This window comes from Protomyctophum bolini (genome assembly GCF_963924005.1).
Source record: "Protomyctophum bolini genome assembly, chromosome: 20".
Lineage (NCBI taxonomy): Eukaryota > Metazoa > Chordata > Actinopteri > Myctophiformes > Myctophidae > Protomyctophum > Protomyctophum bolini.
Window position 1 is genome coordinate 12,077,161 of NC_137881.1, and position 27,895 is coordinate 12,105,055.

Below are 27,895 nucleotides of genomic sequence, written 5' to 3' on the forward strand. Positions count from 1 at the left end.
TTTGAGGCAAATCATATTTTTGAGTGGTGCTCGCCACTCCTATAGACAGCCATGTGTGTCCCTACATGAGTCTGAGTACGGGTAATGTCTGAGTACGGAAATAGCGTTTGTTGACCGCCAAGTGTCACTGTTGTGCAGCCTGACACACGCACACGCGCACACACACATGCAAGCACACACACACACATACACACACAAAAGGGCAGGGAAGAGGGCTTGTACAGTACGTACAGGACTAGTACGGTACAGCACCACTCTCATCTTCACTTTCATACATTAAACTCCACCGCTGACTTTACAGTGACTTTGGGGCGCTTTAGTAAACCCTATTTTAATCCGAGGAAAAACAACAGCGACTGGGGCCGATATCGGGGAGTTACACGGATTACGTATTGTTCCATTTCAGAGCTCAACAGAATACGAAAACAAAGGAAACGGCGTGGCTTATGAATGCATGGCGTACACGGAGAGAGATAGCGCGGCATCTGGCGGGAGGGAAATGGGAGCGCGAGCTGCACACATTGTGGGGAACTTGGCATGATCTCCACTCATAACAAGATTAATCCCGTTTCTACATGGACTACGTTCGCTGGACAGCGAGTCCTAATATGTGGGTCAATGTCTAATCAAATTCCGCCCGCATTCTGTGGAAGTTGTATTGTAGCAACTAGAGGGTGAAACGGAACACATAGTTGCCAAATGTATATGTTTTTTCACTCTACACCAGTCAGTGGTTTTCAACCTTTTTCATATAATCAAGGCCCATCATTTATTTGCCATTTGAGCCACGGGAGTACTATAGCCGAATAACAGTTTAAGTCCACACTAATTATCCATAATGTATAAATGATGCATATGGGGTCAGGACAACTAGGCCATTTCGTGGAGGAGTCAGAATAACATTTGGACTTAAACTGTTATTCGTCTATAGTACTTGATGAGATTTATCCTCTCAGACGGAAGACTTAGAATATTTTGTTGTCGTTGGCTAAGATTCTGTGTTGATATGGTAGCCTATCATATACAGATAACAGGCAAACGTTGTTCAAAATGACAATTACTTTTCAAATTTAGTATTGCAGATGTTTAACAACACTGTCATCCTTGATCGTAACCCTTACGGGTCCATTTGGTTTCATTTTACGCTCTCAAGAGTTAAAGATCAATCATTTAGCTGCATGGGGACCACCTGGAATCCCCTCAAGGACCACTGATGGTCCCCGCACCACTGGTTGAGAATCACTGCTCTACACCAAATCTCTTCGCCAAAAACAGTTGAGCTACAAGCTCACAGCAATGTCTTGTGCTGTGAGTTCGTATACGTAGATCTGCTATTATTATTATTAGCCTATTTTATTATTTTAATTTGGGTAGCTGCAGGGTTCATTTGGTTATAGAGGAGGGGCTGGAGGGTGACCTTTATTATAACACTGGCTCATTTTGACCTTTTTGTCCTGTACTGTTTGTGCTTGTCGTTACTGTAGCCTCCCGTGCGTACACGGGGCTCAGATAGTCAAAGGGTTCCTATTAATGAGAAAGCAAATTGTGTCAATATTTACCTTCTCGCCAGAGGGATGCGTGTCAATGTGTTTGTGTGTTTATGGAAATGTGGCGATTAAAGTCTTATTTGTACCTAGAAAGACGGCTTGTGAATGTGTGCATGCATGCTGTGTGTGTGTGTGTGTGTGTGTGTGTGTATATGTATATGTGTGTGTGATCAGTGGTTCTCAAAGTGGGGTCCTGTCAAACTGGAGGGTCCCGGAATCACTGCTAGAGCCGTAAAAAACTTCTCTTATGGGGGGGGGGGGGTCCCTGCCCTGGCATATCTTTTCAAAAGGGGGTCCGCAGGATAATAAACGTACATTTAGGGGTCCTAGACATGAAAAAAACAATACTGTACTGTACGTACAGTATGGTGATTGTTGTGCATGTCACTATCATGTGGTCACACTGCTGTAAGTGAAAAAGGGTCGTCAGGGTCGGACAGCGCTGTCGTTCGTCGTCAAACGTCAGTCAGTCAGTCAGTCAGTCAGTCAGGGAAGGACAAAAGAGAGGCGTTCATCACGGAAAACAATCTGCTTTCACTTCCACACCGTTGCCTCTTCTCCTGTTTTCTTTTTAATCCATTTAGACCCGAGACCAATTCCACAAAATGTTTTCTAACATCATCGTTTTCTGAAATCCACATGTTTCTACAGTATGTCAGTGGTGCTCAAACCTTTTCACGTCATGGACCCCAAATATTATGTGTATTTGGCCACCGACCCCCCCCCCCCCCCCCCCCCATCTGAAAATATGTTGTTCCAGGCAGAACTACAAGCTCGAGTGCCACGCTATGAGCTTGTAGATCTGCTATTTTACAATAGCTAAAGCATAACATAATGCTTTAAAACACCTTAAGTGGTTCCCGTACTGAATGGATTAATAATTCCCACCATCTGTCAGTCTCCCGCCGAGACGAGGCGCAGGGTAGCCATGCTACGGTTGGCGCTCCCCTAGAGTGGTCCGGGGCCCGCGGTACGGTTGGCGCTCCCCTACGCACGTATTCTGATTGCGTTCCCCGCTGTCACGCAATCTACAGGCTGCCGTTGATGTACGCCGCCGAACCCCCCCGCCCCACCCCACCCAGCATTCGTTCACAGCACGAACCCTCAAGCTGTTCCATTTTTTCCCTGACAAATATCGCCGCGGGCATGGCGCCACGCAGCCTCCATTGTCGTCAGCCGAGCTCGCCACGCCACGCCACGCCACTGCCTCCGGGGACGGGATTATGTCTACCCGGCCCGCCAATTAACCGCTGCTCGTCGTTATTTTCATATTCCGCACTCTGCCCGGTGATGTCACCTTCCTTTCATTTGCCCCCATTTTGAGCTGTTGCCCTCTGGAGTGAGATAGTGGCTCTCTGCAGTGAGTGTAGAACTATAGTGGCTCTCTGGAGTGAGTGTGGAATTATAGTGGCCCTCTGGAGTGGGTGTGGAACTATAGTGGCTCTCTGGAGTGAGTGTGGAACTATAGTTGCTCTCTGGAGTGAGTGTGGAATTATAGTGGCCCTCTGGAGTGAGTGTAGAACTATAGTGGCCCTCTGCAGTGAGTGTGGAACTATAGTGGCCCTCTGCAGTGAGTGTGGAACTATAGTGGCCCTCTGCAGTGAGTGTGGAACTACTGTATAGTGGCCCTCTGGAGTGAGTGTGGAACTACAGTGGCCCTCTGGAGTGAGTGTGGAACTACTGTATAGTGGCCCTCTGCAGTGAGTGTGGAACTACAGTGGCCCTCTGGAGTGAGTGTGGAACTACAGTGGCCCTCTCTCAAGTTGCCCACCCCTGTCTCAGACCATCACTCAACACATTTCTCCCACACTGCCGCAGTGCCGCACGTGTTCAGTATGTGTGACATCAACAGCTCAGATAAGACCATCAACAGCTCAGATAACATCAAGTTCACGTTCACCCCCCAAACCTCACCTCACCCGTCAGCGAGCGGCTGTTCACTCCCACACACACACTCAGTTAATCGCTGTCGGCCATCTTGTTTGTGTCATTCTCTGTGTGTGCCTTATTACGTTGCCGCTGTCACTCAGTTCCACCCGGTATGTACTGCGTGGTGATGGAGTAAGGCGAGGCCATTTTGTCAGGATCAAGGAAACAAGTTGCCACTACACCCGCAGCAAGAAAAGTGGATGGATTCAGAAACTTCAACCAGTTACAACCAGTACAGGGACCACCAGTTAGAGAATGTAGAAGAATTGTTATTTTATAAACATGTGCCTGATATCTCTCCTAATGGTACCAACATCAACACACCGTGGAAGTGTGGGCAAAATCTTACCCAACGACAACAAAATATTCTTTAGTTTTGAGTCAAAGAGGCTAAATCTCATCAAATGGTGGTTCCGTGGCTCAAATGCTGAATACATAATGGGCCTTGATCTGAACAGGGTTGAAAACCACTGCTTTAAAGTATCAATTCCGCCGTGTATATATAAATGCTACACGGATAAGTCCTGTATTCAGTGTGAGAGTAAAGTAGGCCTATATATATGATCAAAATAATAGTGAAGTGAAGGTAGGACTACAATAACTATAGTAACTAACATTTTCAGTATACAGTATACTGCATGTAGAAGTAAAAGCATTATTGGAAATGGAAATACTAAAATAAAAGTATTGTACAAAAACAAATTGTACAGCACTTCAGTAAATGTACTTTGCTACTTTCCCCCATTCAGTGTATACTGCACTGAGTTTTGTCAACAGCCTTTATTATTTTAATTCTAAAAAGTGAAGGTAAATGAAAACAGCTCATCTAAAGTCAAATCAGCGGTGAGGTGGGGGGGCCGGGGGGGGGGGGGCAGGGGGGTAAAAGGAAGCCGTATCCCAGAGGTTTCACTCGGCATCGTGATGAGAGAGCCCTCAAAACAGCTTCACATCTTGAGTGACGGCGTCAGGATGGCGGCGGCGGCGGTGCACATTAGCAATCAGCGCTCATTTCCTGGTAATTTTTGTGTCACTCGCCCTGGATTAAATCCATAGGTGGTCCTGGTCCCGTCTGTTTGTGTGAAGACTAAATCAAATAAATAAATGCCATCGACATCAACACCCAGTGATTCACAGGGGATCCGTTAGGCAATGATGGATAATGCTTCTTTGGCGCTGAAACCGTGCCCCTAAACGGCCCCTTGGTTCCTGTATAGGTAGGCCCGTAGGGCTCGTTTTGGAGGAAGTTATTGCGGTCTAACTCCCTCCCCTCTTTTAACCAAGTCAGGACGGGAACCCCTTTTGGTGTTTTAAGCATTAGGCCTGTGACATACTTTAGCTACTGAAAAATAGCAGATCTACAAGCACATAGCACGGCACCGAGTGCTCATTTGCCCCCTGGCAAATTACATCATTTTTGGGGACATGAAATAGTTTGAAAAGCACTTAGAGACATATAGGGTCAGCATTTTAGAAGACATTTTGTAGAATCTGGTCTCAGCCCTAAATGGGTTAAACAGCACAGAGTAATACGGCAGAGTGCTGAACCTGATGTGTACCGTGCGGCCCGTGCCACCATTGGGGGTAATGGCTTTCCACAAACATCCACAATCCTTACATCAATGTTTTTTTAGACAACATTTGCCACACAGTTTATAACAGCTATCATTAGCCTCCGGTAGCACCCATGGTGTGTAGTCATCGGATATGCAAAATATCCTCGCTCGCGCACGCAATCTAAAGCATGTTAGGGCTCAGATTGAGATAAAGGACCATGTTTAGCTTTTAGATAAACCATTCCTTCGAGGTCGCGCTGTGAAAAATAATAGTCCGGGCGGCAGATCGCGGCCGTGAGCGAGCCTTCATGGAGGGCAATCAATTCCGGGTCGACCTCATCCGGCCGACCATTTCACTGACACTCACCTCACGTTACCGCCTATCGGAGAGATTCGTAGCGGCATGGAATCGGTTATGGGGGGGCGGGGGGGGGGGGAGGGGGATTACATCGCTCTCGTGAAGCTCGCTTGGCAGGTGTTCAATTGAATTGATATCTGGAGAGGTGGGATGGATGGATGGCTGGTTTTCTTTCTTTTCAGTTTTCAATTTTTTGAGTCTGTACTTTTTGTGTCTCGTTGAGTCCCGCTGCACCTCCTCCTCGTCGTGTCGGTGACTCTTTCCCACGCTCTGGTGCATCCTGTTCCTTCCACCAGCTCTTAGTTCCCTTCCTGCACCAACACACCTATAGCCTCTTCTATCTCTTAGTTCCCCTCCTGCACCACCACACCTATAGCCTCTTCTATCTCTTTGTTCCTCCTGCACCACCACACCTATAGCCTCTTCTATCTCTTTGTTCCTCCTGCACCACCACACCTATAGCCTCTTCTATCTCTTAGTTCCCTTCCTGCACCACCACACCTATAGCCTCTTCTATCTCTTAGTTCCCTTCCTGCACCACCACACCTATAGCCTCTTCTATCTCTTAGTTCCCTTCCTGCACCACCACACCTATAGCCTCTTCTATCTCTTAGTTCCCCTCCTGCACCACCACACCTATAGCCTCTTCTATCTCTTTGTCCCCCCCTGCACCACCACACCTATAGCCTCTTCTATCTCTTTGTTCCTCCTGCACCACCACACCTATAGCCTCTTCTATCTCTTTGTCCCCCTCCTGCACCACCACACCTATAGCCTCTTCTATCTCTTTGTCCCCCTCCTGCACCACCACACCTATAGCCTCTTCTATCTCTTTGTCCCCCTCCTGCACCACCACACCTATAGCCTCTTCTATCTCTTTGTCCCCCCCTGCACCACCACACCTATAGCCTCTTCTATCTCTTTGTGAACCCCCCCTGCACCACCACACCTATAGCCTCTTCTATCTCTTTGTGAACCCCCCCTGCACCACCACACCTATAGCCTCTTCTATCTCTTTGTCCCCCCCTGCACCACCACACCTATATATAGCCTCTTCTATCTCTTAGTTCCCTTCCTGCACCACCACACCTATAGCCTCTTCTATCTCTTTGTGAACCCCCCCTGCACCACCACACCTATAGCCTCTTCTATCTCTTTGTTCCTCCTGCACCACCACACCTATAGCCTCTTCTATCTCTTAGTTCCTCCTGCACCACCACACCTATAGCCTCTTCTATCTCTTAGTTCCCTTCCTGCACCACCACACCTATAGCCTCTTCTATCTCTTAGTTCCCCTCCTGCACCACCACACCTATAGCCTCTTCTATCTCTTTGTTCCTCCTGCACCACCACACCTATAGCCTCTTCTATCTCTTAGTTCCCCTCCTGCACCACCACACCTATAGCCTCTTCTATCTCTTAGTTCCCCTCCTGCACCACCACACCTATAGCCTCTTCTATCTCTTAGTTCCCCTCCTGCACCACCACACCTATAGCCTCTTCTATCTCTTAGTTCCCCTCCTGCACCACCACACCTATAGCCTCTTCTATCTCTTTGTTCCTCCTGCACCACCACACCTATAGCCTCTTCTATCTCTTAGTTCCCCCCTGCACCACCACACCTATAGCCTCTTCTATCTCTTAGTTCCCCTCCTGCACCACCACACCTATAGCCTCTTCTATCTCTTAGTTCCCCTCCTGCACCACCACACCTATAGCCTCTTCTATCTCTTAGTTCCCCTCCTGCACCACCACACCTATAGCCTCTTCTATCTCTTAGTTCCCCCCCTGCACCACCACACATATAGCCTCTTCTATCTCTTAGTTACCTTCCTGCACCACCACACCTATAGCCTCTTCTATCTCTTTGTCCCCCCCTGCACCACCACACCTATAGCCTCTTCTATCTCTTAGTTACCTTCCTGCACCACCACACCTATAGCCTCTTCTATCTCTTAGTTACCTTCCTGCACCACCACACCTATAGCCTCTTCTATCTCTTAGTTACCTTCCTGCACCACCACACCTATAGCCTCTTCTATCTCTTAGTTCCCCCCTGCACCACCACACCTATAGCCTCTTCTATCTCTTAGTTCCCCTCCTGCACCACCACACCTATAGCCTCTTCTATCTCTTAGTTCCTCTCCTGCACCACCACACCTATAGCCTCTTCTATCTCTTTGTCCCCCTCCTGCACCACCACACCTATAGCCTCTTCTATCTCTTTGTCCCCCTCCTGCACCACCACACCTATAGCCTCTTCTATCTCTTAGTTCCCCTCCTGCACCACCACACCTATAGCCTCTTCTATCTCTTTGTCCCCCTCCTGCACCACCACACCTATAGCCTCTTCTATCTCTTTGTCCCCCTCCTGCACCACCACACCTATAGCCTCTTCTATCTCTTTGTCCCCCTCCTGCACCACCACACCTATAGCCTCTTCTATCTCTTAGTTCCCCTCCTGCACCACCACACCTATAGCCTCTTCTATCTCTTAGTTCCCCCCCTGCACCACCACACATATAGCCTCTTCTATCTCTTAGTTACCTTCCTGCACCACCACACCTATAGCCTCTTCTATCTCTTTGTCCCCCCCTGCACCACCACACCTATAGCCTCTTCTATCTCTTTGTCCCCCTCCTGCACCACCACACCTATAGCCTCTTCTATCTCTTAGTTCCCCCCTGCACCACCACACCTATAGCCTCTTCTATCTCTTTGTCCCCCTCCTGCACCACCACACCTATAGCCTCTTCTATCTCTTTGTTCCCCTCCTGCACCACCACACCTATAGCCTCTTCTATCTCTTAGTTCCCCCCTGCACCACCACACCTATAGCCTCTTCTATCTCTTTGTTCCCCTCCTGCACCACCACACCTATAGCCTCTTCTATCTCTTTGTCCCCCCCTGCACCACCACACCTATAGCCTCTTCTATCTCTTTGTTCCTCCTGCACCACCACACCTATAGCCTCTTCTATCTCTTTGTCCCCCTCCTGCACCACCACACCTATAGCCTCTTCTATCTCTTTGTTCCTCCTGCACCACCACACCTATAGCCTCTCTCCTCGCCTTTCTGACTCACCGCACAACCAGCGTGTGCATGAGGAGGGCTGCAGGGAGGGAGGCTGACCCTGATGTATTGTGACACAGGTGACTCTTATCAGGCAAACAAAAGCCAGACGTCACTCTTACGAGCGGGCCGACAAGTCAAGGACCAAAGCGGGTATGACAGAGACTGACAGTGTGTGGCATGCATGTTTTGTTTTGGTCTCTCACTCTCCCGTGGAGGGGATAAGCTCAGTCCTGTGATAACACATCGGTCGTCTGAGCAGCCACCTGGCCGGCCATGCAAAGGCGAAAGACAGCACAATGTGTGTGTGTGTGTGTGTGTGTGTGTGTGTGTGTGTGTGTGTGTGTGTGTGTGTGTGTGTGTGTGTGTGTGTGTGTGTGTGTGTGTGTGTGTGTGTGTGTGTGAGATTGGGTATAGGGCAAGGAGTGATTTAGTCAGAAACCCCACGGCGCAATGTCTAGCACCACACTATAGTATAGGCCCTGCACATTTCAACATTCACAAAATAATATCTCAAAATCGAAAGGACAGATTGCCATGGCACGTACCGTATAGCCCCCTGTCTATTTGAGTGACCTCGCGCATGGCTTTTCTCTAATGGCACGCTCAGGCCAACATGTACAGTTGGGTGTGAGGAGCAACACAGCCTCTAGGCCTGGGATGCTAGCAGGGCTTTTACACTCTTGTCCAACTCCGCGTAGACGAGATATTTGAATTATCTGTGGTCCCTATAGCCCAGCGTCCATACAAGCAAGAATTGCCACTGTTGGTGAAAGGGAAACCCACACGGGGAAGTACATTTTTCACTGCATCAGTGACTTCTAGGCTGGCAGTGTTGTGTATGTAGTGTATGTACTGTAAGCTGCAGGAGAAGAGCTCCTCACTGGCAGGTTGAACCAGTACAGGGGTCAACAGTATCAAGACTAGCACGTGTTATGTGTGGGGAATTCAGGAATTCGGGTTAAAGAATTCACCGTTTTGTGTAGCAACTCATTCGGACAGTCTGCCTTCTCAGTAAAGGGGGAAAACCTTTGGGACTCCTTGCTTACGCTTCTACAGACGTGTTTTACAGAGGACTCAAACGATGGTTGAAATCAAATCAACTGTGCTCACATGTATAGTTTCTGACCGGTTACTGGAATGATTATGTCTACCTTTGTTTTGTTTCACAAATTAATGTAGGCCTAATGGGTATGATTTTTATTTGTGCATATTTGGGCTTTTAGACTAAAGAGTTTGGACAGGTGATGAAAACTAGCACACTGTGAGCAATGCATCTACAAATTGTACAATTGTGCAATGTGCAATGTCATTGTGATGTCCATCAAATCCATCAAATAAATAAGCATAACATAACATAAAGACTTCACTGTACCTCAGGCCCTGAGACACCCCATGTGAGGCAGTGTGCCACAAACTAAAGTTGGTGCTGACTAGTCAGAGCCCATCATCACAGTATACACAGCACCACCAGCTGTGATTCGGGACTCAGAGAACTTTTAATGTAAAGACAGATGCAGAGCACACCAGGGAGGACTCTTCTTAGTCTGCGAATCATGTTAAAGTGATGTCTTACCGTGAGGCTTATTATAGTCAAAAGAGCCCCCCGCAGAGATCCACCTCCCATGAGACATCCCAACCCGGGAACAGCGGCGTACCGATAATATGGGCGGTAAACTTTTTAACGGTTTCATTCCCCCACGCGAATGTAGATCCCTTCTAGCAGTGATGTGGAAGTTAACCCATTTAGACCCCAGACCAGATTCTACAAACGTCTTCTAAATCCTGACAGTATTCTGAAAAAAACCTATGTTTCTATGTCAGTGGTTCTCTGACTATTTCATGTCGAGGACCACAGAAATTATATGTAATCGGCCGCCGACCCCCATCTGAAATATAGTACGGCACTCGGTGCTACACTATGAGCTTGTATATCTGCTATACAGTATTTCAACAGCTAAAGTTAAAAATAATGGTTTAATGTTTATGTGGTTCAAAGCTACAAGGTGACACAGATGCGTCCCCGCTCTTAATTCGTTAAGAGCACAGTCCTACCTCCACAGAGATGTAAGTCTCGCCGGTTGACTCTGGAAATGGCTACGTTTGGCTGCGTAGCTGATAAGCCATCAACCCATCCCACATTCTGCCGTCAGCTGACTCCAGGGAGTCCTGCATCTCTCTTAATTAACGGGCTACACAAGATAGTCAGGAGTACTTCACTGTAGAAACCTAGTTTCATTTCATTAAGCTTCCCTGTGAATGCTGCAGAAAAGCTATATTTATTATAATTTTTGTTATATATGAAATCTGAAGCCGCTACTGTACACGACTGTTGGGCTCCTATATGTTCTCAGCGCATGTTCAGACTGGGCCGATGAAAATAGATTATCGATTTTCTGTATTCTTCCTTCCATAAAAGAGCGGGCCAATTTATTTTCCCTGCCCGTCATCCACTTTTTCAGAAGAAAACTGCTTTCACAACCACGTCCTCACATTCCAAACATCGATAACAATCACACTTCGTGAATGTATAGCACGACATGAACATATCACACGGTGAGACACCACACACCAATGTGATATACATTGTTTAAGACAGTCATGCAGTCACCCTATCTCATTTTGATCGTTTCAATGTCAGCGCTGACTCGACATGAGATAATCTCATGAAATGGGCGCTATTACAAAGGGTCGACTTCAAAGCCATAATGTCTCTAACCATTTTCCTTTTTCTAATGTTCTCCATCCCGTTTCTTCATGCCGCAGCTTGACCGTAATGCTGAGGGATGGAACGTGACACACGTGTGACTGACAGGGACACACACGTGTGACTGACAGGGACACACACGTGTGACTGACAGGGAAACACACGTGTGACTGACAGGGACACACACGTGTGACTGACAGGGACACACACGTGTGACTGACAGGGACACACACGTGTGACTGACAGGGACACACACGTGTGACTGACAGGGACACACACGTGTGACTGACAGGGACACACACGTGTGACTGACAGGGACACAATGTGGCATTGTACACATCCTGCCATCCGTGCCTATACCTGAACTATCGCTACACTCGTACATTTCTGTTCATTATAATAGACACGTTCTGCTGCGGCAGATGTCCAAGCCTTTAGGAACACTATAAATAGGCCTATAGATAGTGTAACCATAACCAGATAATTGTTAAGGTGTTGAACTGAGCCCACGTACAGTACTTTGCTTCATATTCTGGACTTCAGGTCAACTATTGATATTATTTCTGAACTTGCTTTCTGAAATGCATTTATTTCTACATCCATATGGCATTTAGCCTGTGTTGTGGGCAACTTGAATCATTTTCTTTCCAGTTATAGTGACTCCAGGGCCAATCCGCTGCTGCCTCGGTCTCCACCAGTGTATTAGGTAACAGCAAAAATGTTTGATGCCAAAAAAACAACCTTCGAGTTTCTATCTCCGACTGAGAGAAATTAGCAGGCTGTCGATTAAAAAAAAGTTCATATGGCTAAAAGGTTGTCTGCCGAGACGGGGGAGTATATGCTGTACGTGATGAGAATTAATCAGATACAGTCCAACCATAAAACTAACACAAGTACACACATTCACAAATGTACACAATTATGAACACACAGGTACTCAACAGCAACTAACATTTTCCGGACTATCATTCATATAACGATGAATGTCAGCTTGAAATTAGAAGCAGACATGTGAATGTGACAGTAGCCTATGGCATCCGTCTACTGTAAGACCATTCCCCTTATCTGTTGCAAACATAGACCAGTGTTTGTTCTATCCTGCTGTTTTGTTTGGACTCTTGTCCTCTTGTGGAATTATGTGCAATGCCGCTGATAAGCCGAGGTGTTAAGGGGTTCTGTTTAATTTGGGACACGATTGTCCCAGCTTGGAGGCTTTTTTGTTTGTTATCAAGGGGTGAAGATAAACACTCCACCTGGGGCTTTTCCTCCCCTAAGCATTTAGTAATGTCAACAAAAATCTGCCTCTTGCCACTTTCTCTCAGCACTCACCGAGAGACCTGGCGTTGGTTGGTTTACCTGAGGTAATCACACACACACACACACAGTGTGCCACCTCCGCGCCCTCCTTTTCAGACCACGTTCTCATTAGCCTGCCTTTTGAACTCGCCCATTGGCAGGCCTTTCACATGCCCGCCACTCTAATTAAGACCGCTGTGAGCGTGTCTGGGCCATTGTTTTTTCATCATTTATTATGACCCTGGCTGGCTTTTCCTTCGTCCACGCCCCAAAACAGCAGCGTGAGGCCAAGCGCTATACAAGAGCTCGCTATACTCATTTAATTTCTGGTTAAATGAGCTTGGGGGGAAATGGCCGCTACGATATGAATTCATGTACTTGTTTTTATCCTACAAAGCAGAAATCTTTAGGGTTTTATGCAGTGATGGAGGCGGGGGGTTTATTAGGCAACAATATCCATAAGGCAGATGGTTCCGAGGGTCTTTTATTCCGTAAATGAACTAGCAGATGAGGCAAACTGCATTTTATACTCCCACTCATGGACAAAACACAATTTTTACTACGCGTTAACTTACAATCTATAATGCATAGCCCTAAGAGATATTTGAGTTTGTATTATGTATTACACGCAACTACTCACCGAAACAAAGCATGCTAGACCTTGGTAAAAGTCTATTCTCGGAGCTGGGAAGCGTCTCAGGTCTCCAGCTTCTCTCTAATCATTAATCATTAAATAAAACGAATCCAACCAGATCGGCGCAGGCAAAACCCATAGTAGAAGAAATGACTCTGCCTGGTAAATTCAGGGTACATTGCGTTATTAAAATGGCACAAAGTGCATTTTAGAGAGAAGCTGGGGACCTGAGATGCTTCCCAGCTTCGAGAATAGACTTTTACCAAGGTCTAGCAGGCTTTGTGTCGGTGAGTAGTTACGTCGTTTTGTTTATTTGCTGGGAATTGTAAACACTCGCACGGGAGTGAGAATATCACCAGAGGGCTGTGGAAGGGACCACAGGGCGTCAGAGAGAGACTCGGACCAGGGCTAATTCTGTCCCCCAGCGCAAACATTGGACAATTTTGAGTGTTTTAAACACAAACATTGCGTAACACTAACATTGAAGACGAAGGTGAAGACGCAAATTCTGATTGGCCAGAATGAAATGATGAAGTGATGATGATAACGCCCCTCACTTCACACGGTTTATATATATTATAAATTTATATTATATATATTTTTAAGCCAAACTTCATACTGTAACTGTACAGGTTACTTGTGTCCATTGATTTGATCATCAGATACTCGACTAGACTGTAGATTGTTCTGTGGCTGCCTTAAAGGTCCCATGTCTCCGATCGTTCTGAAGGAAGGAAGGCTTGGTATAGAAATGAAATACATGCAAAACGATTACAGAATTCATATTACAGGAAGAAAGTAACTAGAGTGCATTGTGTTATCTTTACAGCCTTCCAATAATGGTGGTTTATGGCTGTGATAATTTTGAAAGTATTCTAATTAAGTCTTTGGCATGGTTGGATATTTGGAAGAATACCGGAGGATATTACTAACCCGGAATTAATTGACAGCAATCAGATTACACTGCATTGTAATGGTTTAACATTTTGACAGTTTGCGTCCCAGCTCTGTTAACAGCATCATTGCATAATTTAGAAAACCCATTTGCATCTCTGTTCAACTCAGGGGAGGAAATAATAAAATCCGACAGTGCGGTGTGTGTGTGTGTGTGTGTGTGTGTGGGACTGCATGGTTGTTATCTGTCCAACAAAATCCGTGTTCCCTGCCCATTCTCCAGCTGTGCAATAAACACTATCACCGTTCATGTGAAAAAAGGTTGAGGCAGCAGCCTAGCTCCTTCCACTTGGCAGGGATCCGTTGGAGGGGCGTCGAAAAACAGCTGCTTCGCTCATTAACGCTCTCACTACTCTCCTGATTCACTCTGATCATCACTTTTCATTATGTATACGGCCAAATCTCAGCAGAACCTGCAGGTCCCAGAGGAGACCTAGCAGTTAACAGGGCCTGGCCCCTATGTATGTCTGTCGGGGAGGCACGCCCCCTCCCCACGCAGAGGCATGACCTGGTGCTCGCTACTAGCCAGAGAGAGAGAGAGAGAGAGAGAGAGAGAGGGGTGGGGCAGGCATCAGCTGCAAACACACATTCCCTTCATAGCTATATTCCCTGACAGGCAGCAGTCCTATCTGGACATAATCATCGTTTGTAATTTGCGGAAGATAAACGTCTTTCATGATAACCGTCTTAGCTGACATTTCATAATTCAGTATATGTGCCAGCCCTGGACTGTCTGATGTAAAATCCATTTCAACACAGTTCTTAACTGCAAATTGCAGTCCCTGCATGACGAAAGCTCATGCAGTTATGTCTGTCATCATGGAATCAAAAATAATGGTCAAAATAGTTCTGGGTCTTTTCGGCCTATATTATAAAATGAGACTGCGTGCGCTGAGGTGGTGGATGGGGTTACTATAGCAACATCGGTACTGTGCAGTTTGAGGCGTTGAAAGGGAGGGAGGGGATTTGAAAAGAAACGTTGGCAGAAATGGAGGCAAGAGAGAGAGAGAGGAGGGGCAAAGTGCAGACGGGGCACGCAAAGGAGAGTCATACATCACGCTGATAATTGTGCTGGGGGCGGGGGGGGGGGGGGGGTGTGCTACCACCCCACCGGGGGGGGGGGGGGGGGGGGGGTGTACTGTGTATAGCGTAGGTGGGGTTGGGTGGTGTTGGAGGGTGGGTGAGGGGGGGGGGGGGGAGGAGGGTTCATGTATAGGAGCTCAGGGGGGGTAGAAGAGCACCTCACAGCTTGATAGATTCACTAACTCGCAATTAACTTGTACCTGTACCTGTATACATAAATAAGTGTAAGCGCTAATGAGAGGGTGTGTCTGTCTGTCTGTCTGTCTGTCTGTCTGTCTGTCTGTCTGTGCTGATCTCTGGAGTGGCGATGAAGATGACGATGACGATGATGACGATACACGGGGCTGCCGAGTCCCCAGCCATGCATTCTGTGTGTTTTATTATTGTATCCCCCGGCCGGTCCCCACAGAGCAATTTCATCCTGCCTCCATACAGTCAGAGTGACGCTGTATCCTGGAGCTACACGAACCACATACAGTACTGCATACTCCATACACATGTACTGTACTATCTCACATTGTGTGCAGATATATGCACAATCAGGGATGCAAGTGTGCGCACACACACGCACACACAACACGCATAGTATATAAACACACACGCAGGTATGAGCATGCACACACAGAGACACACACACACACAGACACGCAGTCACATCTCCACTGGATTGCGATGACCACGAAGGTGCGTTATCGGATCAGGAGCGCACACACGTCTGTGTTTGCTGTTGGGAATGTCTCTTTGTGAAGTAGCTGTCCTTATCTGTCGCTGCATGGGACCTCCGCGGGATTACCGGCCCCTTATTTACTCTCTCTTGTTCGCCGAGGCCACAATCTCCCCCTATTTCAGTTTGTGTTACGAGATAGTCTCTGAGAAACGGTTTGCTCTGTCAGATCGTCGTGCTTCTTCACTTCGGCGTTCCATAAATCACGGTATAAACGGTACAGCGCTGGTCTATAGAGTGAGTGGTCCAGTGTTGCTCTCACAAAAGTAGCTGAGGGACTTATTATACTTATTATTGAAATTAATTGAAATTGTTGGCTAAACTTTCCGGCTAGAATTTGGTTTGCTTTCAGCTCAGCGGAGCCACGATAATAACGCCCAGAAAGTAGCAAGCCACATAGAAATCTAATCGAGCACAGTAACTGAGCTATAAAGAGATAGTCATTCATTAGCCCAGGAGGGGCTGGTCGAGAGGCAAACCAGGACAAGGCTTGATCCAGCTTTCCACTCACAGTCGTCTCTGCGTCACCAGGCTTTCCACCTCGGAGAAAAGCCTGGTCTGTGTTACAAAATTGCCGTGTGGATGCTATTGTTACATCATGTTGTAGTCATTGTTTTGTAGTCATCAGGCAGGAGCCAATCCGAGCCATCAATCTGGAAATTCCTTTCCCTCAAACCAGAAGAATAACAATAAAAGCTTTTATTGAGAAAAATCGGTTTGAGGGATTCCAGATTGATGCAGGTTCCATACCCGATGACTACAAAACAATGACTACAACATGACGTAATGATATCATCCGCTCCCGACCGGATCATAAACCCGAAAAGGAATGCTGCCCAGGCTATGGTTGAACAACTAACCAGAGAAAAGGTGCTTTTCCTCATATTTCCATTTCCCTTTGACTCTTTCTCCCCCTCTCGATGCCGCTCCTCCACTCCTATGCCCCCAAGCCTCGACTCATCTCCTCATCTCTCTCCACTTCCTCCCCCCACACTTATTCTCCTCTGCTCATCTTCCAACCTTCCCCCCAGGATGTGCATTTTTCCTCATCTTCTCGACAGAACTGCGGAGTCATGACATTTTTGCCGGCTGAGCAATCCCGAGTTCAAAGGACACGCGCTCCCGCGCCTCCATTCCTCCGTCTGATGGATTCCTAGCATACCACAACAGACGGCAGAACAAAGAAATAAAATAAAATCTGAGATTTGACCACAGGTGTTCTGCTGGGCCCAATAGCGATATTAATCAATGGCTCCTCTTTCCCTTTCCTCACACTCCACGCTCTCTCCATCGCCCTTCCTCCTTGGTCTGTCTATCTTGCCTACCCGGCGCTACAATGAAAATGCCTATCCAGTAACAACTATTCCATAATATGAGACACTTAAGACTGTAATCCCCTAATAATTCCTATCCTCTCTCTTTTTGCAAGGCATGAATACGCTGACGCGGATATGCTCTCCTTCCAACACACAAAAGCCAGCATTCATGGAGGATTAGAGTCGCAGGTTAAGCCGCCAGACTCAGAGAAAGCATCTCAACGTGTTTGTTTTCACTCATAAGACCAGCGTGTCTAAACGCTCCAGTTACACTGGCAGACAAATCTAGCCTGAATCAGATGTGTGGCACATCCAGATTGGAATCTGATTTGTTTAAATAAGTATGCAGATAGGGCACATGCAAGTCACATGGAATCAGATTTTTCTTTTTGAATGTGACTTGAGCCATGCACTTTCAGAGGTGGTGTCAAATCTGATTCAAATCTGATTTCAGGAGATCATGTCTCAGTCTGAATACAACAACCTGATCTAAATCAGATTCCATGTGACTTGTATGTGACCCATGTCTGCATTTAGACTTATTTAAACACAATCAGATTCCAATCTGGATGTGGTACATGATCTGATTCAGGCTAGATTTGGCTGCCAGCTAGTGTGAACACACAGATCAGATCTGGTCACTCGCAAACGGCCGTGTGAAAGGGTCGGGCCATGAATCAGATTTGACCTGATGTGACTGCAGTGTAAACGGGGCCTAATAGAGTCAGACTGAAGCCGCTACGCAGGGACCACAAAAGCTGTGAGCACCCGTGCTGCTCATTTCCATCTTTACACGGTTGGTACATTTTCTATTTTTCTCTCTATGTGAGCAAATAATGAATCTTATAAAATATATTAAATATCATATTGTACCAGACACAATGTAACCTTTTTCTCCATTGCACATTAAAATGAATCAATTAAATGTGTATCCATGACACTCGAGTGCAAGTGATTAATTAATTCAGTACCAGTTAATATAGAGCCAATAATGCTTCCAAACACTGCACAACTAACTGCATTACTACTTGGTACAAGTCAATTTACTGTACACTCAAATGAAGCACTCAAAACCTCAGTTAATATACTGTATATTATTACTCCTCCATAGTAATGAAGACTCTTACAGAGTCTGAAAATAATATACATTTATTGTAACATCTGCACGTGAAACTGTGATTTACCTGCTGACATTTGATTGATAGGCCTATACCTTATTTCACATTTCATATTTCATGTGACTTAACCAGGCATATGTGACTTTACCTGTAGCTATTTGTATATGATAGCATACAATAGTTATCTGAGAGGGATTACAGTACATTCTGCTTTCTTTATCCACTCCACTGCAATATTTTTTATTTTTAATCATGCACAATGTTGGACTGCATAGCTTATTTGACTGGGACTCCCTGTTATTGTCCTGGTGTCTCCTGGAGTCTTATGTGCTTACTATTAGCAGCAGCATTATCTCATATACTGTATCTAGCACAGTGTGCTATTAATGCCAGAACCTGTGAAGTTCATTGATGTTTTCTATTTGTTTGTTTACATTTTCCTCACAAGCGGTGGTTCATTTCAGCCGGAGCTCGGCGGAGCTCAGCTCCGGTACCTGTCACTTGAGCTCCCCTACCTGTAAGAGGCATCTGCGGTAGCTGTAGAGGGCGCTCCGCCACCCCAAATGCACATTACAATATGTACAATATGTCTCTATTATAATTTTAGTTTCAGTTTCAAGTCAACTATATAGGCTTCTTCCTCGTCATAGTTACTTCTATTTCTGCTTACTGCTTACAACCAGAACCACCTCTGAAGGAGGAAGTATGAAATAAAATATGTGATGTGAGCTTGTAGAGGGGCTATTTTTTTTGTTTCATGTTTGCAAAAAAAAAATACAATAGAATAGAATCTCCTTTCCATGATATGCGTTTCACAGCAAGGCAGAGAGAGAGAGAGAGAGAGAGAGAGAGAGACCATTACATTGTCAACCACATGTTTGATAGGGGGAATAAACAACCCTCTGCTCTTATCTGGCAGCCAGGCATAATAACTAGAAATGACCCAATTTATTCAGTCCTTAAACCAAAGAAGAATATCTCCAAAAATAAGCGAACGGCGAGCAAATGAACATCCTCGTGCTGTTTTCTTTTTTCTCCATTATCTTCCCCATCCTCGACCTCAGCTCCCTCCCTCCTCTGTTCCTCATACATTCACACTCTCTCTCACTCGCCGGTCTTCCTCCATTGCCTCGATCTCTCTTCTCTCTCTCTTTCTCTCTCTCTGTCAGCTCCTCTTGCACGCTCCCACTCGCTCTCTCTCTCTCTCCATTTCAAAAGGACAAATGTTACCCGCAGTCACAGTGGCGCTCACATTGGTATTCTGCTCTCAATTTAGCCAAGAGCCACGCAGCGGTATCTGCTCCCAGCAACCACACACAGCAATCTGACACACACAGCAGAGAAGACAGAGAGCAGAGAGAGAGAGGGAGAGAGAGGAGGAGGAGGGATGAGAGAGGGCATGGCGATAAGGGAGAGAGAGAGAGAGAGAGAGAGAAAGAGAGAGAGAGAGAGAGAGGGAGAGGGAGAGAGAGAGAGAGGGAGAGAGAGAGAGAGAGAGAGAGAGAGAGAGAGAGAGAGAGAGCGAGGAGGAGGAGGGATGAAAGAGGGCATGGCGATAAGAGAGACAGAGAGAGAGTGGAGGAAGAGCGGGCGCGGTGAGTGACGGAGCTGCGGACATCAAGCGGACATTAACGCCATTTTCTGCGTTCGAGGGCAGGAGTCACACACACATACACACACCCTGCAAGCTGTGGTACACTGTAGATGAGACAGTGGCTGTCCTGTCCCGTTCCCTTTGATACAGTGGCTGTCCTGTCCTGTCCTGTTCCCTTTGTGGCATTTACTAGCTCAGAGTGACTGAAAGGGGGAAAAAAAACAGGCCAAACAAGTGCTATGTTCCACTCACACATAAAGAAGAACCCCCTCCGCCCACTGCGGCGCCCACCACATCAAAAACAACGTCTGCCTTGATCTAAATCACAGCCGCACGCTATATTGGTTCCCATTAAACTCTCTGGATCTATCAAAATGCAACCGTCACTAAAAGTCAAAGAAACATTTCTCTGGAAGAAAGGGAAGGACTAAAAGACAGTTGGATCACCAACAATCAAAGCTCCAAACAATGGACGACTGTACAAACAAGCTGTCAAGCAAACACTAAATAATCCTTGGCATATATACAAATCATCGCTGTCAGGCAGAGATGCTTGTTTCTCCATATGTCATTGTTTCATCTTTAGTTTTTTAGTTTGTTTTCAAATCAATGTCTTATTGTATACCCGTCGTCAGTATGTTTATGCCAGTTGGTTTTCAGACCTTTTCATAACAAGGCCCATTATTTCTTCTGCATATGAGCCACGGACCACCGTTTGACGACATTTAGCCTCTCAGACAGAAACTACGAATATGTTGTTATCGTTGGATAAGATCTTGTCCACAATTCCATGCTGTATTGATGTTGGTACCATTAGGAGGGATGGCAAATGTTGATCAAAATAACAATTCTTCTACATTCTAATTGTATAACTAGACTTCTTGTAAATGAAGTGATGCAGGTAACAATAATTTAAGTCTTGAGTGTAAAATGTTACACTCTCAAGAGTTAAAGATCTATAAGGGTCCATTTTAGGGCTTTAAGCAACTAGTCGACTGTGAATCCACGTGAGCTTGCTGGTACTAGTTGACTAGTACCAGCAAGTTTTTGTAGGCCTCAAGATCAGCAAAACAGTTTCTTCTTTCTTTTCTTTTTTACATAATAGGTAGCCTAGTTAAACAACTAGTCGACTAGTAAACTAGTTCTACATGTATCTGTGCATTTATTCTGTGCATTTATAGATATAGATTTAACCAACCAATGACCAACTAAAATACTAACAATGACAATCACACCCATGTGAAGTGAGGGGCGCACTTATTATACATCTTCTTACATACATCACCTTATTCCGGCCAATCAGAATTTGCGTCCTCACCTTCAATGTTTCCTTTTACGCAATGTTTTGTGTTTACACAAACACTCAAAACTGGCCATTCATTATCAATGGCATTTAAAGTTTGTGTTTACACGCACCCTCAAAGCTGGACATATAGGAGGGGCTAGCGCCCCTTAAAAACAAGTAGCCTCCAATGGATCCATTGGAACCCAGGACAGGTTTTTATTGAAATTTCCTGAGAATTAACGGTTTTGGTTTCTGCCCGACATCGACGAAATGTTAAGCAGCCATAATTACAAAGGTGATGAGCTCACTGAGAGCCTGCCGACTCTGGACTCGGCGTCTAATTGCACGTCAAGCTGATAGAAAACGTACACGTATAGCCTCGGTTAAGTCGAGGTGTTTCCTCACCTGAGACAATACAGAACGTGGTGATGCTGGCAACTGGCAAGTGCTACTCTGACTCTCTGGCACAGAGGGGGGGGGATGTGAGATAAAAGGGAGAGGTGTAGAGAGATGCTGCAGCAGACAGGATGAAGGGAGGCAGGGCGATAAGTGTCAGGTGGAGGTGGTGGGATGGGGGGGAGGGGGTGGGGGAGGTGCTGACAGTATGTAAAGGTGAGAGAGAGATAAGTGGAGTGAGGGAGCGAACTTAGTAGAGAGCGCGAGGAGCAGGAGGAGGAGAGAGAAATGGTGGTGGTGGGAGGTGGCAGGGGGGAGATGGAAAGCCCAGATAGCCTCTGGGAGAGATGAGCTAGGAGGCGGGTGGAAATGCCACGAGATGAAACAGAGAGACACATGCATGGGGGGGGGGGGGGGGGGAGGGGAGAGAGAGAGAGAGAGAGAGAGAGAGAGAGAGAGAGAGACTGGGGGAAATGGAACGTGTCAGGGAAGGAGGGAGCCAGAGGTAGAGGCAGAACAGAGTTTGACATGAGCCGACAGCCCAGAGGGCACGCTGCTGCACAAGCAAATGAAATGCAAGAGCAGGACTGTGCTGCATGCAGAGGGAATGTAGCAGGCAGGGGTGGGACGATATGTTGATATCAAGATATATTGCGATATATATCGCCACAATATATATATATATATATATATATATATATATATATATATATATATTGTATCGTCCTCCCAATATCATCCTTCCATAATTTTACAAATGTTTGCCTTTTATGGTTATGGTTTTTTTCATTTTCAGTTACAGTTTCAGTTATTGTGGTAATCGTTGATTAAATCTTATTGAAGACAGAAACTTCCATATAATTTCAATATGATATATTATCATTATCGAGGGCCTAATATCGCCACAGATTTCGTATCGTGAGGTACCCATATCGTCCCCCCTAGAATATAGCCTACATATAAGACACGAGAAGGAAGGAAAAAAAGACAGACGTAAATGCAGACAGACGTAAATGCAGGCAGACAGACAGACAGACAGAAATGGCAACAAAGCAAGCTGAAAGGCGGACAGACAAAAGGGTGGTTTTTCAGATGGCCTCTCATCTGCCTTCAATGTCAAGCATTGTTTCGCTGAAAACCCGGCCGCATTCAGTGCACTCTTCACCTGTGACACCAGCACAACACCGCCTGCACATCACACAATGCCTCGCAACACTGACACCGCCTGCACACAACACACAATGCCTCACAACACCGACACCGCCTGCACACAACACACAATGCCTCACAACACCGACACCGCCTGCACACAACACACAATGCCTCACAACACCGATACCGCCTGCACACAACACACAATGCCTCACAACACCAACACCGCCTGCACACAACACACAATGCCTCACAACACCGATACCGCCTGCACACAACACACAATGCCTCACAACACCGATACCGCCTGCACACAACACACAATGCCTCACAACACCGATACTGCCTGCACACAACACACAATGCCTCACAACACCAACACCGCCTGCACACAACACACAATGCCTCACAACACTGATACCGCCTGCACACAACACACAATGCCTCACAACACCGATACTGCCTGCACACAACACACAATGCCTCACAACACTGATACCGCCTGCACACAACACACAATGCCTCGCCAACTCATCACACAATGCCTCGCAACACCGATACCGCCTGCACACAACACACAATGCCTCACAACACCGATACCGCCTGCACACAACACACAATGCCTCACAACACCGATAGCGCCTGCACACAACACACAATGCCTCACAACACCGATACCGCCTGCACACAACACACAATGCCTCACAACACTGATACCGCCTGCACACAACACACAATGCCTCACAACACCGACACCGCCTGCACACAACACACAATGCCTCACAACACCGATACCGCCTGCACACAACACACAATGCCTCGCCAACTCATCACACAATGCCTCGCCAACTCTTCCGTCCTTCAGCAACACAATCAATCAATCCTTTGCTCATCAGAACTTCTTGTTAGGAGTCCGTCTGATAGTCTTGTGTTACCAGACTGTTGCCTCTCGCAATTTCCAAATGCTTCCATCATACAGTCTGGAGCAACGGAAGAGCTGTCATGAGTAAAATATAAAGCGGAAACTTGCAGTCAGATTTATCCTAATATAAATCGAAATCATCTAAACATAATATAGCTTGCTGCTTAGCTAAAAAGGAAATAAAACAATCAAATGTAAAGATAATTTAAAATATATTTCCATGAACGGAAGGGAGGTGTAGTTCCAGACTCTACATAGCATTCGGAGATGGTGTAATAGTTGTCTGGCTATACGCGAAACTATCTCAAAGACGGTACATACTACATGCCCACACACACACTGTCTGGTACCCCCCACCCCACCCTCCCGATAGGTATAGCCCACTTTCAGAGGCAAACCAAACTTCACCTCTCTCCTCTTCCTCCATCTGTTTCGGCTAGCTCATTTCTCTGTCTGCTAGGGTGCTTAACTGGCTCCACACACCCACATTATCAAGGCCCTACGATAACACAGACTTCCCACCGCCTCCCATCAGTGAGCTACTCGGAAAGGTCAGGCCGGGAGACTACATTAGAATAATTCCTGCCGATGTGTTGCAATGCAGCTCTTTAGGCAAGGGCTGACATCTATCCTGCTGCTGCTGCTGCTAGTGGATTGCTAAGTTGAAAATTTAAATGAAATTGGTGGAAACCAAATACCAGGTCGTATAGAGCCATGGACTGAAACGCCATCCTCATGAAGATAATAATAAATAATAAAATAAAAGACGTGGCTGCTTGAAGGTCAGGTCGTTTTGAGGAAGCAATCTGATTGTTTGAAACAGCATTCTAGCCGTGCTTAAACGGCAGTAAAGGAACAATGAAAACATCAAAACAAAGAAAGCAGCTGCTTTGTTCTCCCAGAGTGCAGCAGACTGGGGTTGCTAAAAGCTAGCGAGTTTCTTGGGACATTTGCGGTCATAGTGGCTACATCTGTCATTAAAAAAAAATATGATTTTTTTTTTAACGATGATCTTAGAGTTTTAAGGGTACATTTTGTATAATTGCAATCTTACACTCGAGGGTGTTCTATATCGTCATCAATTCCTGCAGCAACGCAGGCGTGCATTAATGACGTTAATGAAATTCACACCCTCTCGTGTAATATTGCTTAATCCTAGTGTGGCGACGGTCCACACCCTCTCCCTCGTCTATCCAAATGAAAATATCAATCGTTCAGCAATAAGAGCAAAAAGTGCTTCACAAGAACAATTAATGTTTCCGCAACAAAGAGGCTTTCGGCATTTCATGGCCTGTTTCATGGCGTCTAGCATGTACTGTACCGTATCAAGATGAGCTTTGCATGGTCTATTTTGGAGGGGACAGACATACACATACTGTACACACACACTACATACAGAAAAAACTGGTTTTTCGGCCACGCCATGAAAAAATGTATCCAGGTATTTAGTAAGCAAACGAGTGGGGTAAGCTCCGACTGTAAGTGTTATAATCATGAGTTACCCTGCATGTGTACTTGAACTTGAGATACAGTGTACTTGATATGTATTGTACTGCCTGAACTGTAGCATACTTTATAGATAGGCTACGAGAGACATCTCGCCGGCAGCAAGGTCAGCCTTGCTGCAGTAGGAACATCATATCGTATTGTCACGTCATTATGATCCAGCACTATATATGTTCCCTGTTGTGTAATAAACTTTGTGAACCTTTAGCGTGATACTACCTCGTGTCTCGCTATTTGTTCTCCCGGGCCCGCCGCCGCAGTCGTCGTACCAAAGGAATAATTCAACTGGATTGTCACACACCACCCAGCCTGCACACACTACCTGTCTGCCAGAACCAGACTCCAATTACAGTTTACAACAGTAACAAGTATGGGGAATTTCAGGCTCACATTTCCATATTGCAAAGACATTGTAGAATAGGTGAAGAGGTCGCACACATTTACACATTTCAAAACGTTTATTCTCTACATCACAGGAGAAACGTTTCGGCTATCCAGCCTTCATATCCAGCCTTCATCAGTGTCACTGACACCGATGAAGGCTGGATAGCCCAAACGTTTCTCCTCTCCTGTGATGTAGAGAATAAACCTTTTGGTGTGTGTGTGTGTGTGTGTGTGTGTGTGTGTGTGTGTGACCTCTTCACCTATTCTACAATGTTGATTTAAGCTGGTAACCACCAAGTCAGAGCACGGTGGTCACAAGAAAGTTACACATTGCAAAGACAAGCACTGAGATAAGCATGTACAGTCTTCTTGCTTACCTTCTTTGCAGTATTTCCCCTTGAAGCGCGTGTGGGTGCAGTCGCAGTGCACCTCGCCGTACTGGATGGAGCAGAAGCCCCCGTTGAGGCAGGGGTTCTGCTTGGTGCACAGGTACTCCAGGTCGCTCTGGATGCCCATGCTGTTGAGCAGGGTGGGCGGCGTCTCGCCCACCTTCAGGTTGGAGATGAGGCCCCGGAACGGCGGCTCGTACTTCACCGTGCTGGAGGTGAGCGCCGAGAGGCGCACGTCCGGCGGCACGCCGCCCACGAACAGGTCGCTGACCACCGACATCTCCTTGCGCTTGGACTTGACCTCGGCCACCTTGGTCTCGCCGTCCACCATCAGCAGCGTCTCGCGGAAGTTGCGCGTCAGCAGCACCATGTGCCAGCGGTCGTCGTCGACGCGCGTCTCCATGTGCAGCGCGGCCGGCTCGGCGCAGTGGATGGCGAAGCGCAGCTGGAGGCGCCCGCCGGCCACCAGCAGCTCCAGGAAGTCGCAGTTGCCGCCGTCGTCCAGGTAGAGCACCAGCGCCTTGCTCACGTTGGTCTTGAGGCTGAAGCTCAGCTCGCCCACCGAGCTGGCCTCCCAGCGGCCGTAGCGCGCCCACTGGCCCGGCGCCCCGCCGAACTCCAGCATCCGCGCCGTGGTGAACATGAGGCTGAGGAGGGCCAGGGGCCACAGGGGCCGACAGAGGAACCTCAGCAGGGCCCCCATCATCATGCTCGACATTATTCCCCGGTTTTGTTTTTAATCCTTAACACTCGTATGATGCCGCAGACAAATGTAAGCTCTGAAAGAAAACACACTATATATCCTGGCTTTGCCTACCAGACTGATCGTTTCTTTTTTTTGGTCACAAAGCTGGAATAGGAAGCTTACTGGCTGTGCGATTGAAGCAATTCCTTTTGTTCCAAATTTCCTGACAAATCAGCAGGGTTTTTCTCTGCCTTTTTTGTTCCCCCTTTCGGCGGCTCTCTGATGCTCTTAATGCTCGTCCCTTCTCGGTCCCTCCATCGGTCGGTGCCTCTGGGAGAGAGGGAGGGGGTGGGGAGGGCAGGGAGGGGGTGGGGAGGGGAGGATATGCTAATTCTGACAGAAGCCTCTTCTTCAAAAAGCCTTCTTGGTCAGTCAATCCTGCATGGAGCCAAAAATAGAATCCCCTCCTCTCTCTCGAAATCCAAGATTCCGGGGGTTGTAATTTCCAGGAAAGGAGAGTGAGTCGTTGACAAAATGCTATAGGGGGGGGGCGGTGGGGGGATAGGGGAGGGGGGGTGGGGAGAGATATCCGTTGACGACGGTCTCCCTTTTTATGGGAGCGGATCAGGGGAACAATGAGTGAAAGGAGAGATAGATAGAGAGAGCGAGAGAGAGAGCGAGGGAGAAATGTGGAAGACAAGGGTGTCAGAGCTGGCTGGCGTCTGGCGGGCAGCGAGATGCGCTCATGGTTTCGCCGAATTAAGCCCTCGTCCTCGTCCCTCTCCCCGAAGACTGGCGGTGCGACAGAGCTCTCTACACCACAGGCCCCGGTTCCTTCATGTTCTCAGCACGCACACAGCAAGGGTTCTGAAAGAGAGCACACACACAAAATGCACACGTTAGCAAAACCTCTAAACCAGTGGTTGATATGAAAATATGGGTGAAAACCCCTGCTCTAAACACTCACAGTGCTGTGCGAGGATGTAAGAATGACCGTCTTAGAGGCTGGAAACAGTACAGAGGCCTTTTGTCTGGTGTAACCATTATGGTACAGTTATTCAACACATAGGAACACATACAAGCACAAGTCAACACCTGATGCTACACTCACAGCCCCAAACCTCAGTACACTGGCAGCCTTTACTCAGCTGAACTGATTGAATATGGACTGTACCATTCTACAGAGGTGTTTGAACATGCAATGCAATACATACATAAATAACCATACATAAATCAATAACCTTAAGCCATACACATAATTTATAAGTGTCTGTGAACTACACAAATTCTA

At 46.8% G+C, this 27,895-nt stretch overlaps 1 protein-coding gene across 1 annotated transcript in view; it reads right to left on the minus strand.

The window, feature by feature from the left end:
* The window catches only part of nrxn2b (neurexin 2b), a gene marked incomplete at its 3' end in the record, with an annotated part of 769,013 nt that extends 742,676 nt beyond the window's left edge, over positions 1–26,337 (minus strand). Inside the window, exon 1 of the mRNA XM_080791852.1 lies at positions 25,908–26,337. Within this exon, the coding sequence (XP_080647978.1) occupies positions 25,908–26,322 (415 nt within the window). The 5' untranslated portion in view covers positions 26,323–26,337. The remainder of the gene's footprint in view (positions 1–25,907) is intronic.
* Positions 26,338–27,895: the final 1,558 nt, after the last annotated feature.